General features: G+C 47.6%; 1 protein-coding gene across 1 annotated transcript; it reads left to right on the top strand.

Annotated features, from left to right (window-relative positions):
* The first annotated feature begins 7,906 nt into the window (after nt 1–7,906).
* RHOV (ras homolog family member V) lies at nt 7,907–14,872 on the top strand. Its single transcript, XM_030482675.1, has 3 exons — nt 7,907–8,304; nt 11,671–11,729; nt 12,049–14,872. The coding sequence occupies exons 1-3, from the start codon at nt 8,109–8,111 to the stop codon at nt 12,487–12,489; spliced, it is 696 nt and encodes a 231-aa protein (XP_030338535.1). The 5' UTR covers nt 7,907–8,108; the 3' UTR covers nt 12,490–14,872.

The raw sequence follows: 14,872 nt of genomic DNA, 5'->3' as shown, positions 1-14,872 counted from the left end.
CACAGGTCCCACGCTAGCTGGGTTTCTGGAGGCTCCCATGGCAAGCTCTGCAGAGTCACCTCTGCCTGCTTTGCTAAAAACACAACACGGCTCTTCCTGACTCAGCCTGCCTGGGAGCACCGGCAGGAGCCGAGCCCCAGCCCCAGCCTCTGCTGTTTACCCTCTTCATGTGGCAGCTCTGAGCCAAAACAGCAAAACCACACTCTCTTGCTCTCCCATCATCTTGATCATTATAAACAGCAACTGTTCTCTTTCAGCTTCTCAAAAGATGCACACAAATTACATTAGGTTTAGGGTAATGAGGTAGGAAGGGACTTCTTGGGACTATCAGATCCAGTCTCCCGCTCTTGTAGATACCACATCATATAGTCCTTTCTCTGTTCCTATCAAGCTCCATCTGAAAGCGTGGGTATTTTTGACCCCGACTGCTCCAGCTTGTACCTGTTCCAAATGCTGGTTTCTCTCATGATTTCAAGCTCTGATTGCCAGTCTAACATAACACTGTGGCTAGTCTGAAACCTTTTGTTCTTGTTCAAACACTATCCTTTAGTGTACAGGACATTTTAGAGCATTAATTTCCTTTGCAAAAATCATCACCAGTCATAGCCTTCACTCAGATGTACCAGTCCGGGATTTACCAGACCAAGAAGTTCTTGCTTTTCTCCTCTTAAAAATGGGAGGCAGTTAGTTTCCTGGAGCATCTCTGCATTAGTTGCAGCTTCAGCTCATGTTTTTGTAACGGGGTGAGCATACTTTGACCCCTCATTTCAGAGGCCTCACCCTGTTGCCTTCACAATGATGCTTGTACATGTCTCTTTTTAGTCACAGTTTTAGCAGCAGAAGACTGAAGGTTATTTGGTAAGGAGGAAATAAACTCTCTTGAAATGTATATGGAAATTAGGCTACATTGAAATTTGTGCACAAATATCTGTGTCCAGCTCTGTGGGGTGTTTCTATTCAAAGCCTAGATCAGGACGTATCTTTTAATCTTGGTCGGGTCCAGAGATGGGAGAAATTTTCTCTCATTCTGGCAGGTGTTATTGCCAGTTAGGGCTGATACCTCATGAGAAACTTGTGTCTGATTTTAGTGTGGTTAAATGGGAAGCCAGATTCTCACCTTATTTGGAAATGAAACATCAGCTAAAGCTAATCCAGGCCCACAAACCTGCTCCATCCATCTGCACTATCATCTGCTGTGATTATTTCATTTACAAACATGTGCAATAATTACATCCCAGTGCTGCATTCACAGATTTGGTATTCTGAAAAGAAGGGCAGAGTTAGGGTTGCAGGCAAAAGATTTATGAGCTCTTTGATTCACCAGGAATGCATGGAGAATCAGATGATTACATTTGGTGTGTAAGTCTAGTGGTGTAAGTCTGTAAGAAGGACTTGTGCGAGAGAATGAAGTGAGTGATTTTGGTGATATGTTTGGATTAGAAACCTGAATTCTAGTCGTCTATTTTTGTATGGCTGTGGTCACACTTGCAGTAATTTTGGGTTAAACAGTTATCATTTTCTCCAAGCTATGGAGGCAGCTCTAAACATCTGGATGCTGTATGGCATACTAATCTCTTCAGCTGCCTTGAGGAACAGATTCTAGATAATGGTATTGACAAACATATACTGTGTCCAAGGTCCAGATTCCCAGCAGATTAAGCCTGTCTAAATCTGGGCTCCCACAACACTGCCTCTGTCATTCCTGGCTGTCCCGTCTGGCCCACACTTTGTGCCAGTGTTACAGCATGTATGACTGCAGAGTGAGCCAGTCCATTGCCCCGCAGCAGATGACTTTGTGATCCACCATCTAAACACGAGTGTTGGTGCAGAAGAGAGGGCAGGAAGACGTGGCTGTGGGAAGACTTAAGGGCAGAACAAAGGCAGCTCAGATTTAAATGACGTGAACTGCCCCCGAGATAACCTAGTGACACAGTTATAATTTGAATTATACCCTGGACTTCCTCACAGATTTCCACTACAGACATGGTACTGATCATCACTCGCTGTATATGGAACATTCCTTCATGGTGATCAACATAAAAATTACACTGCATTCATAAGAGCCATAGGCAAATAGGTGTATTTCCCCAAACACAACAGCCTACATAAGATACCAACAAAGATGTTGGCCATCAGGCAGGTTACAGTCTCTCAGACAACCCTGTAACCTGCTTCCCAAGAGTGACACTTCCCCAGTGACACAGACAGTGTCTTTGAGTGAGCATTTGAATTCTGTGTCCAAATTTACAGCCATGGCTGTGTACCCATGGGTATCACAGTTCCCATGGAACCTTCACGGGAAGCCATATAACAATTATAATTTACACTGGAAGAGATCAAAGCTTGAAATGAGTTTGCTGGAGCTCAATTCATTAGCCATTAGCCCACCTCCCAAGCTCTCCATACTCATTGTCAGAAGCAGAGTTCCTGCAGACCAGCAAACGCTGGGTGGAACCGTATTATGCCAGAGCAGCAATCACAGACCTGCATACCACAGCTCCTCTGACACCTACAGAAGGTTTCCCACATGGGAGCTGTCAAGGTCTGTTGATGCTACACATGCGCTCCAGAGCTTGCTGCCCTTTGGAAGCAAACATAGTGCCCTCATGGAAACTACACCCTGCCAGTCCTACAATAAGCATACAAGCACCAGAGAGAAAGGACAAAAACATGCTATTGCAGTGACCAAACCTTCTTCCCACCACCAGCACCCCGTGGCTAATCCCTTGGTTCTGATCCTCAGGGGAGATCTATGAATGATAAGCTTGAGAGCTGAACCTGATAACTTGGTGGAGACAGTGGTCTTACAGCATTTTATGGTTTTCCTAGCGATCCCTCTTCAACCCAGCCCCTCACTGTTTGGTGTTAACTGCCTGCCTTTCTCTGTTTCACATGGGGAAAATGGACCTTATCACCTTCCTCTCGCTAATTCCCTCACTCATTCCAGTTAAGTGGTAACTCCTCTTTTTGTGTGAAGTGTCTTAACTGACTGACGTAGTTAAATTAAGCTCAGAGCATTGTCTCCCAGCCTATCCTTAGTCTTAAATTCACTGTTTCTGTTTCAGATTTAAAGAAAGGGCTTTGAGTGCCTTGAACCTTGCCCATTTTCCCACATTTACCAGTTGATTTATTAAAAGGTGTACTTTCTCCAGCAGATGGCAACATACTTCTAAATTATTTATAGAACATCTGAGAGGTAGAACTTATTCCTGCACAAGTCAGATAGGAGATTAATTTGTCTTTGAGAAAGGGGCTGAGTAAAATATAGGTGCTTATCTTTCCTTGGAACATTCACAAATCTATTGTTTATGCTAGTGGCATTGTCATTTCATTTAAACTTATTATTCTGTTATCTTAAAATGCAGTATAATATTGTCTTTTTGTATAATTTTGTAGCTCTTTGCCTCTGCATTTAACTATAGAGTGGCAACGAACAGATGAACCAGAACATCCCTGTGCATCCCTCATGGCACTGCTTTTATTTCCAAGGAGTGATAAAGTAGTTCAGAGGCCAGGATAGTGGGAGCTGTATTCTCACGTCGTTTCTCTCCTATTTTATTTTTCTAAATGGCATTTCAAAATCACACATCCCCAGTGCACACCAGAAATACCTATTTGGTGCTATAGAATCAGCAATAAAGTATTTTTATTGCTGTGGACTCAGAAACTACGGAGCTCCTATCAATCAGGAGCTCTCTGTGGCAAAGCAAATACTGGGATCTTTCTTCCATTGGTTACAGCTGTCGTAATTTTTCTGTAAATAGCCAAAGGCTGATTTTCCACTGACTTGTGCATTGTGGCTATTTCTGCCTCCAAGATTGGTAGAAAATGATACGAAGAAGCACTTGACATCATTTCCTGCAGGTTGCAGTGACTAGATGAGGCACACCGCAAGGGAAACCACTCAGCTCTGGGCTTCACCCTTTTGTCTGTCACTTCTTTTCAGTGGTAATTATGCTTGATTTTTCCCAGGGTGGATGCACACTCAGGTGCATGACAAAACCCTGGGTGACTCAGCACTGCTTGTCTCCTTGCTGGTGATGATGAAGGCGACTGGCCAGGCGGTGGCTGTGTCTTGATTTCTTCAGCATATCTCTTGACATCACGGGATCTGGTTTGCTCTGGCACCTGCACTGCAGTTTAGCCCCTCTCTCGGTCTAGATCCCCACTCTCCTGCCCCAGTACTGGCACCGGCATGATGACATTGTCGCCTGTTCTCATCATGCCCCCATTTCTCATTGTTTCCTCTCACACATAGCACTCTGAAAGGATTCAGAAATGTGATCCAAGGGCACCGTTTGCAAAGGGAGTGTATTGACACAGGCAGCCCACTTGTACAAACGCAGGTAAAGCCGAAGGCCGCGTTTGCTCACTGCCGTGTTAAGAGTAGCTGATAAATCTTTCTCTCTTCCTTAGTAGGAAGGGAGCCCTGCTCTGATTTAAAACAGAGGTCTGGCAACTCCCACAACATGCAATGCTGCTTCTGAGGCAATGTGAGTACTTCAGTAGGCCTTGCAAAAGACTATGATAGTGGCTCCCACGCCGTGACTTTCAGGCAGACTGGGCTGTGGCCACACATAATGTGAAGTTACAAATGAGATCAGCCAGGGAGGCAGAATGTGATGTTGTCAGAGGTACAGTATTGCTCAGGAGCCAGTGAAAGTCAGGATCACGAGCAGCTAAAAATCCCAGCAGCACAATTTCCTAATATTGTAACTGCACTTCAGAGGGGAAATTATATGGAATAGTTTGAGCTGATCCATAGCTTTGGCCCCACCACAAGGGACAAGCCCTAGTTTCCTCTTCATCCGAATTGGCTTAGTTACTGGTTTTAACTTGATCCATCGGTGGACCCTGCCACAGCGGCAGTGAGACAGTGGCTATAATTAATAGAAATGGGCAGAATTTAATAGAAACGTGCAGAAAAAGAAAGTCTTCCTCTAAATAACTGTGCTTTTTTAATGTACAGGTGTATAAAGTTTATTTGGTGGTGACAAACACACACTGCCAAATATATAAATTGATTTCCACTGTAATTCATTGAGTACTATAATGGAGCAGCTTTTTCTGCTTAATTTGAGAAGCTACTTACGATAGTGCAGCCCAGCTGAATAACAGCTGAACACTAACAGTACCTGAAATCTATATTTGGTCTGCCTGAAAGGAGTTTGATCTTCTGCACTTAATTCCCAGTGGATGGGAATTCACATCAGGAAGAATACCATCATAATTGGTACTAATTATAATCCCTGGGAGAGAGGCCAAGATTCTGCATTTCCCACTCAGGCAGAGAGCTGATTTTGGCAGAGGAGCATGTTGTGCAGTGGGGCCCTCCTGCTGTACCCGCTGCCTACATGTGCAGAGCCTGTCCCTGCGGATGTCAGTTCAGTGGCTCTAGGAATGCAATGGACTTTCACTGCAAAAAAAACCCCAACTGTACCAAAAACTTGCAAAACCAAAATGTTTGGCTCCTCGCTGCGTTGTGAAATGAAACCTGCATCTTCTTGTGAGCTGTCAGGAGCAAGGCAAGACCTGGGAAATGAACCCGTGGGAGCTGCGCTGTTTGTTTGCTTAATCGCTTAGTTTAAATATAGATTAAAAATCACTTAAGCTCATCCACAAGTTAAGTATATGTCAACCAACAGCTGTCAGGAACTGCAAGGAAAAAATAACATAGTCACAGAACGAAGAGATTTTAGGAAAGGCATAAAAGAAATAGGGATTCAGTCCTTGGTGTGGGGCACCAATGTATCTTCTTAACGAGTCATGCCTAAGTAAACAGCATGTAGGAAACAAGAGCTGCCAGCTTCTCCTCATCTCTTCCCCCTTGCTTACAGTGAACAATTTGGTGAATAATCCCTCATTTATATTCATTTCTTCCGATGAAATGGAAATGTCATAGTTCACAGAATGTCAGCCTGTGCCCAAAAACGCATTGAGAAACCTCTGCGAGATGCTCTCCCGCTGTGCTGCCTGCCCGGCTGTGGTGCAGCGTGTCCTTGCCAGTCCCCTCGGAGGCACAGCCACACCTCGCACATTATGGAGTATCGCCTGTCCCAGCGCTTTCTGCCTCTTCTGGAGCAGTTCAGCTGTTGCCTGGCTCTGAACTACCACTGGAAAAAGCCCATCTAATGCAAGCCAATCGCTTGAGTTAGGAGCCACTCGCTGCAGCAAGACTATTTGGCACGTGTTTTAGCAGCGGCTTAGTTTATGATACCATCCCCATCTTTTGTAGCTATAGAAATTTAAGGTTGTGCCAGTAAAAACAGAGAAAAGGTTGATTAAAGCAAACTGCTAGAGAAAACTGCAGAGAAAAAACCTTCTTGCTGTTCCCAGGAAGCTTGTGGGCTGTCTCCGAAGAGTGGACATGCTTTCTCCAGCCAAGACTCTGGAGCCTGAGGGGTTGCGGTGCTTATGGCCTTCTGTCAACCATGGGAAAAAGCATTTTAGTTTGTGCCTGACTTAAGGATGTCTTCTCAAGTTTAGCATTAATATAATTGCAACATCTGGGGAGCTTCTTAGCGTGGATGCAAACCAACAGTGAGACACATGCTCAGGAAATGCTAGTCAGTGGCTCTTTGCAGCATGAACCTGTCTAGTGCAGACGGGTCTCCCTTGCTGAGAGCACAACGAAGGACATCATGTAACTGAATTGGTGGCATTCATCGATGGTTGGACTTTAGCTCCTCCATTAGGAAACGGCTCCACTTTCAAAGCTGGTGTTGCAATAGTAGGTCTTGCCTGCATTAATACTTTCCCTCCAGTGTTTTCAATCACTTGGCAGTGTTACACTGGGGTGCAATGGTTGCTGTGATAGCGTGGCCACATCTCTCCTTTTAAGTGGTGTGCTCCCACTCTTCTGTTTGTTTAGTTGTACTTCTTTAGACAGTGAGCTCCTCAGGGCAGGGATGGAGCCACCTTCTCAGCTGCCAAGGGCACAGGGTAGTGTGTGAGCTACCAGAGGTGAGTATGAAAAAAGGCACTAGACTGGGAACTCCTGCACATGTGCATGGGAAAATACACTCTGTGGCTTTTGCCAGCATGTAGCAACAGCTTGGCTGGGTTAGAACAACTCCGTAACAGCAGTCACATAGTTAACAAATGGGACGTATTTCATAGAATCATAGGATCACAGAATTTTTTGGGTTGGAAGGGACCTTAGAGATCATCCAGTTCCAACCCCCTGCGACGGGCAGGGACATCTTCCACTAGAGCAGGTTGGTCCAAGCGCCATCCAACCTGTCCTAGAACACTGCCAGGGATGGGGCAGCCACAACTTCTCTGGGCACCCTGTGCCAGCACCTCAGCACCCTCATAGTGAAGAATTTCTTCCTAGTATCTAATCTCAATTCCCCTCTAGCAGGTTAAAGCCATTCCCCTTTGTCATATCACTACCTGCCCTTGTAAAAAAGCCCCTCTTCAGATTTCTTGTAGCCCCTTTAGGCACTGGGAGCTGCTCTAAGGTCTCCCCTGAGCCTTCTCTTCTCCAGGCTGACCCAGCCCAGCTCTCTCAGCCTGGCTCCGGAGCAGAGCTGCTCCAGCCCTCGCAGCGTCTCTGTGGCCTCCTCTGGACTCACTCTAGCAGGTCCACATCCCCCTTGTGTTGGGGGCCCCCAATGTCCCTCCCAATATTGACCAGCACTGTTGATAATATTCCTGTCACGCCAGAAACCACAGATAATAGGAAACATAAACAGGAAATAAATGTATCGGTGCTGCTTCTTTTGATAAGGGGGGGAGCGGAGTGACATGAGGGGACGGACAGACATTTGCCCAGCGCGGAGCACGGCCTGGCTCCTGCCGGCATCCCGATAGCAGGCGCTGCTCCGAGGCGGGTGCAGCCCCGGCGGGGAGGCGGCCGAGCCGGGGCGGGCCGTGCCGGGCTCCCTCCCGTCGGGGCGGTCCGGGGCGGGCCTAGGGAAATGGAGCGGGTTTTGGGCGCGGGGCGGCAGGTGTAGCGATGAGCAGCGGTGCTGGGCGGGCTGGAGAGGCTGGTCCCGCACGGCAGCAGCCCCGACAGCAGCCCGCCCGCCCGGGCATGGCATTGGCCCCGCCGCGCCGCTCCCTGCGCTGAGCCCCGCTGACCCACCGCTGCGGGTACCGCTGCGATGCCGCCTCAGGAGCTCCTGGACTACTCGCCCGCCCTGCGGAGACACAGCCCCCCCCGGGGCAGCGGCCCGGAGCTGGGCATCAAGTGCGTGCTGGTGGGCGATGGCGCCGTGGGCAAGACCAGCCTGGTCGTCAGCTACACCACCAACGGGTACCCCGACGAGTACCAGCCCACCGCGCTCGACACCTTCTCCGGTAGGCGCCCGGCGGGGTGAGGCGCGGTGCTGCCGGGAGCCGGGCTCTCCGGTGGGACGGGCAGCGCCCGGTGTGGGTGGCGGGTGGGCACAGCCCGGGACACAGCGCCCGCAGCCCGCACCGGCCCTCGGGTGTTCAGTGCAGTTACCAAGTGGGAGTGCTGCGTTTCGCAGCTTTGTGTGTCAACGGGGTCATAGAATCCTGGAGTGGTTTGGGTTGGAAGGGACCTTAAAGCTCATCCAGTTCCAACCCCCTGCCATGGGCAGGGACACCTTCCACTAGAGCAGGTTGCTCCAAGCCGTGTCCAGCCTGGCCTTGAACACTGCCAGGGATGGGGCAGCCACAGCTTCCCTATCCAGTTGACTTGCGAGTTCTTTGAAACTGGGCACCCACCTGGTTCTGTAGGGTTACTATGACTAAAGAGAAGGGGGCTTAATTTTTGTTGTTGGTGGTGGGTTTTTTTAGCTTCAGAAATATCACAGCATTACACTGTAGGCTTTCTAGCTTCAACTGATATTCAGAAAAGCATCCTTTTCCCCACATGTCCACTGAAGTTAGCATTGAACAGAGGTTCCAAAAAAGTTGAAGAGCTTTAAGTCTGGCTACAGTTGCCTTCGCTATCAGCTGATGAGCTCTCATTAGTTTCCACTTTTGTAAATGCTATCTTTGTTCTCCTTCTCTGCTCCTTTTCCTTTGGGCTCCAAATTCTAATATAAACCGCTGGAAATTACAAAGCCTTTTGAAAGATTTCTGTTCTTTCTTTGATATGGAGAAACATGACAGTACATGACAGTATAGATCGGTAGATTACAGATGGGCTCAGGTCAGACCAGGAACGAGACATCTCATGTGTCATAGTCTCATGGGTTCTTAGAGGGAGTGTTCTGTTTGTCTGAATGTCCCCCCAGTTGCTCACTCTTGCTCTGGGAATTGATTTGCCTTGACCCTCTCCAAGCTCTTACACTGTCACTTGAAGGAAATGAACAGGGAACATCCCAGCAGCCCTTTGGGAACAGATGTAAGGAGCTCTTGAGTCCTCCAAAGGGAAAGGCTACTGCTCTCTCTGCTCCCTTTACATTGATGTGTATGGTTTGGGCTACAAGAGGCTTGAAATTCCCATAGATTAGCCTCCACACTCTTTAAAAGGGTAAATCCGTGATAAAACTATCCACAAAGGTGGAGGCAGTGTGAGTTCAGAGACCCCCCGATTAGCAGGACATGGGTTTAGCCCCACTCTGAATGTCCAAGACCAAGCTTGGCTTCCAGAGGTGCATAGGATTAGCAACTGATAGAAATAAAAACCATTAGAAATGGGTCTCTGAAGTTCACTTTCTGCTTATTGGGAGAATAGAGAAGTTTACTTTCCCATCCCTAGTCTCAACCTGGATAACCTGAAATTACTGTTCAGGATCCATTTCAGAAATTTTAGCCTAATTCCCTCCACTCTCAGGGAATACCTGCAGCTACCAGCAGAACTGAGCAGTTCACATCTTAACCTTAATCCTGCTCATGGGACAGTAATGCCAAGAACAAGATAGGAGAAAGCATCGCATTATGAGGAGAACAGCTCTGGGACTGTGACCCAGCCACATCTTTCTGGGTGCTACCTCCTGCTGGGTGTCCCTTGCAGGTAGAGCAGCCTTAAGTGAAACGCGTACCTGGTGACCTTTCTCCACCAGGCTATCCTGTTCTGCCAGCCCTCTGCTATTGTACCGAAATCCAGCCCCATCCCGAGGGTGTGGACCTCGTGAGGGTGGTGTGTGGAGGGCTGTTGCGGAGTTGCTAGCGAAGCTTAGGCTTGCAGCAGAGAGAACAAAACTTTGTGCAAGCGCTGGAGCAGCAGGTAATACATGTGGTGCCTTTCTTCTGAAGATGGTAAAACATTGCAGAGATGCTAATTCCTTCTCTCGGTGCACTTGTGAGACAGAAGAAACCAGATACTAGAAAGGCAAATGCCCAGTGGCTTGAAGATCAAGTCAGGATCTAGCAGGTTCTTTGATCAGGAACAGGTTTCTCTTCCTCCTCTGGGGCAAAGATATGGTAACAACCCAACCGTTTCCCAGTCACAAGGAAGCACTGACTTTCAGCTGCGCTGCAGCAAGGAGTGGCCCTGCGCTGGACGCACCCACCCCTTTGGTTTAACTTCAGTCTCAGTCTCCCACCAAACTTCAGTTCATCTTTCCTCTGTGTCTCCCTCCTTCATCCCAGGCTGCTTTCAGGGAGGAGTGCTTCCCTCTAGAGCTTGTGTTAAACTCTGTGAGTCAGTTGTTTCTATCACTTTTCTCACCTGGCTAATTACTTCAAGAATCACAAAGAGATTGAGCCTGGTTCTGTTCGGGGGCTTTTTTTTCCCTGTCCTTTAAACAAAAAGGACAATAAAGCCTCCTCTGGGAGCACAGCAGTGGAGTTTAGCTAGCTCATGTCAAGTGCCAGCCATTGTCACCTTGGCCAGGACTTATCCAGGATGTCTGCCTCTGTTTGCCAGAGCTCAGCCCCATCCACCTTGTCAGGGCTTCCAAGTGATTTCCAGCTCCCTCAGCACCCTTTTCCTCAGTCCCTAGCCAGTCTCTGTGGTGTCTGTGCACTTAGACATCTAACAGTTTCATTCCAGATTTCCATCAGAGGTCCTGCCAGCCCTCAGTCTGAGTCAGCTGATACCACATGAAGGCTTACTGTGATTAGGGAGTGAAATGAGAGCAGACCTTACCTGTATAACTCAGCAGTTTTCCAGTGTGGGGATAGTCTCCAAAGGGGATTTCACTCATTGCTGTTTCCTATTTCCTTAATAGCTTCTTCATTTCGAAGTTGGGTTTGGGTCTTTGCTTTTCCTTAGCTAGGGCACTCCCAGAAACACTTCTTTAGTATATATTTTTTAATTCAGCTACATTTCTGGCCTGGATGGGACAAATCTCCAGTAGCATGTTTAATGGAGGCTGATTTGAACTTCCACCCTTGGCCAAGAAGCTAGGAGCAAGTTGCTGAAGTTCTCTGTTTTTATCCTTATCTGTTTTCTTGGGTTGTGGAAAAAGAATAAGTTCTTCTCAGGGCACTGTTTGGCTGAGGGCTCTTCTTCCCTGGAAAAGCAGTTGTCCAGTGATACGGAACTATATAAGAGCCCGAAACACCTGAGGGCTAAGCAAATCAGAAAGTCTGTTGAAGGTCTCTTCATGTTCCCAGTGCAAGCTTCAGCTGTTTCAGTGAGGTTTGGGAGGATGCTCAGCAAGGAGGGCAGACTTGAGTGACTTCAGTGAATCTGTTCAGTGGGATACAAACCAGAGTGCTCTGGGGCAAAGCCTGTATGAGTGAGTGTATGTGTGTATGCTGGACAACTCCCTCAGACTCATCCTTTCTCTCTTTCTGCTACAGTGCAAGTCCTGGTGGATGGAGCCCCAGTCCGGATCCAGCTGTGGGACACCGCTGGACAGGTAAGCTCTACCAATAACTGTCATCTCTGCTCCTGTGGGACAGGGACTGTTTGCAGGCTTTTCAGGAAGGCAGTATTTAACTGGGAAGGAAGGAAGGCAATGCACTAGTCCAGTGTTAGCCATTCACTGATATGGCAGTCATAGAGGGGTGAACGTGTCTGAAACTTGTGTCTGAACCATGGCATGGCCAAGTCAGCACGATGCTCTGCCTCTGAGGGAGTTGCTGTCCTAGCTAACATGTGAAAGACACTGCAGCATCATGCTGCTCGGAGATCAGTCCAGTGAAGACCTTTTTTTCCCCTCCTTCCATTTTCTACAGGAGGACTTTGACTGTTTGCGCTCGCTTTGTTACCCTGACACCGACGTCTTCCTTGTCTGCTTCAGCGTGGTAAATCCAAGCTCCTTTCAGAACATTACTGAGAAATGGATCCCCGAGATACGAACTCACAACCCCCGGGCACCAGTGCTGCTAGTGGGGACGCAGGCAGACTTGCGGGACGATGTCAATGTCCTCATCAGCCTGGATCGCTACCATGTGAAGCCTGTGCCCCGGCCTCAGGCAGAAGGTCTAGCTGACAAAATCCGGGCTGAAGCCTACCTGGAATGCTCAGCACTGACCCAGAAGAACCTCAAAGAAGTTTTTGACATGGCCATTGTCAGTGGTGTTGAGCACAAAGCACGGCAGGAAAAGAAGATGACTGCCAAAGGCATCAAAACTCTCTCCAAGTGCCGCTGGAAGAAGTTCTTCTGCTTTGTCTGAAGCTGCTTTGGGGAGGGGAAGAAAGAAACACCTATGCCAGTATTGGCTCTGCACCTTCTTGGAGTGACTGCTCCTATGGCCCCAGTGAGGAGGGTATGATAAGCTGCTGGGCTTGGAAACCTGGCTCTTGCTGGGTTACAGTATCGGATGCCTAGGAGACACTAACTGGATTTCCATTGTGCTGGGATGTGGAATGGTCCAGGCAGCTATAAGTACCTGCTGGACATGTCTGTAGTGTCCCAGACTAATGGGAGCCTTTCATACATCACAACTCAGTACCTCAGAACAGGCAGGTTCCTTACATTGTTCAGAATGACCAGTTTTCTGTCTGAGGCTAACACAGAGTTCCGACGCAGCATAATAAATGCGAGGGACTTGTGAAGTCTGCCTATGTTTTGCCTGATTTACAGGCTTGGCAGAGAGTAGAGCAGTTACAGGCGACTGCAAAGTGATCAGACATGGGATGCAGAGTTTGTAATGAGAGATTTGGGATCCCCCTCTGATTCTGCTTGCCAAAATAGGTACAAGTCACTTAGCTGTGAACAAGTAGCGCTCACTCTTAAAGGCCCTGTGTTGTGAGTACCCTTGAGAAGGTTTTCGCAAATAAAGACCATTAGCAGGCACTGGGAGCTACAGTAATTCTTTAAGCAAAATGTTCTCTGAGGGGACTCTGTAGTCCAATGGATGCCAGTGCTATAGTCCTATCTCAAGAGGTAGTCATTAACTTGGGAACCTATTTTGAAAGGCCTTGTGTGTGTGTGATGTTTGGAGAGAAGGAAAAGGTGAGGAACAGTGATGAGTGGCTCTATCTGTCTAGCAGAGACAAAACTGTCAGCAAAGGGTTTATAACAGTACCAAGAGGTGAAATGTGGATGGAGAGCCATGTGTGTAATGAAAGAAGAGACGAATGTAATGAAAGAAAAGGAAGGGAATAAAAAGGGAAAAGAGAGATGGAAGGAAGAAAGGGAGATGGAGAAGGAAAGAAGAATGAACATTGTTAAATGAAAGTTGTGATTCTACTTAGTTGAGATGCTGATATTCAGGGAATCTTCTAAGGACCTGGAAAATTTGCTTGTGATCTCAATTTCAAAGTAAAATTGTCCATACATTGAGTTCTGAATCAAAAGAAGGGGGTTGTAGTGAGAAAGTTTCTTTTGGTCAGTAAACCCCTCAGTTTCAGATCTACGCAGGAGAACAGAATTTACCTTGTACAGTTCTTTCTGAGGCTGCAGAACAGGAATGAAGGGCTCAGGGCTTCTTTCCATTATGCTTCCCTTTCTTAAAAGTCACTGTTTGATCTGTTGAAATCAAAAGAAAGGAAATCCATGAAGTTGCTGCCAGAGAAAAACATTCACTATGTTTGCTCTGTTCCCCTCTCACCTCTTTCCCAGGGGTTTCATTTCCCAGTGGATCTATTCACATTTTATTACAGAACTTGCATGAATTTCTCAAACTTCTTTCACAGACATTTCGTTCTGGTTTATGTAGCAGAGAGTATGACAGGTCTGTCAGGCAATGCCTTCAATACTCAGGGTATTATCTGCATCTGGCCATGGCCCATCAGTTTGGGAACACTCTGGAGAAGGTGACATAGCTGTGGATTATTTGCCCTGCTCCGAAACCCAGCATACCTGAGCTAAGTGGGCCCGTAAAAAACACGAAGTAACGCAGTATGGCTCTGGATCCAAACAAATGCCCAAAACATCTCTCACAACCATTTCTCTTCGTGGTGCAGCTCATGTAGTCCCCAGGACATGAGACAAGCCTGCTGTCTGCATGGGCAGTATGACAGTATGAAAGAGGTGGGCAGGTCTTGCAAAGGGAAGTGGTTCACAGCCTTGGAGCTGCTTGCAGGATGAGGCCTAGAGACCTGGAAAAGATGGTGTGGCAAAAATGAGCTGAATGTTGGAAGGACTCCCCCAGCTGAAACGCCATCAGTGAGGGTTCAGTGAGGAGTCCCAAGAGATGGGGAGTACAGAGGCCGTAGCTAGAAGTGTCATGTCCTACGCACCTCTTAACAGGACACCACTTCTTGAGTAGAGCTCTCACTCAGCAGTGCATCCCTACATGTATTTCTTACCTGGCCAGGCACCTTTGCTGTACCACTAGTTCAGTTTGTCTGTGGGGTCTTTATGCATTTCTTTAGCCTGTGAGACTGAGAGCTGTGGTGTAGCCTGCAAAGGAGTGCATCATACCCCTATGGAGCAGCTCCACGGGTGGGAAGAACACCAGCCTCCCTCCTGCTGAGGAGAGGAAGGGTTGTCCTGCAGTAGCTTGGTATGAAACAGGGATTATTTCATTCTGGAAAAGAAACTGAGAGCTGCTTTCTTCCTCTGTGATTGTGTCTAATATTTGTTCAAATAAATTCTTTTTTTAACGTCCA

The sequence above is a fragment of the Strigops habroptila genome, chromosome 4, assembly GCF_004027225.2.
Source record: "Strigops habroptila isolate Jane chromosome 4, bStrHab1.2.pri, whole genome shotgun sequence".
Classification (NCBI taxonomy): Eukaryota; Metazoa; Chordata; class Aves; order Psittaciformes; family Psittacidae; genus Strigops; species Strigops habroptila.
Note: the sequence above shows the minus strand (reverse complement) of the source record. Positions and strands in the feature narration are given on the sequence as shown.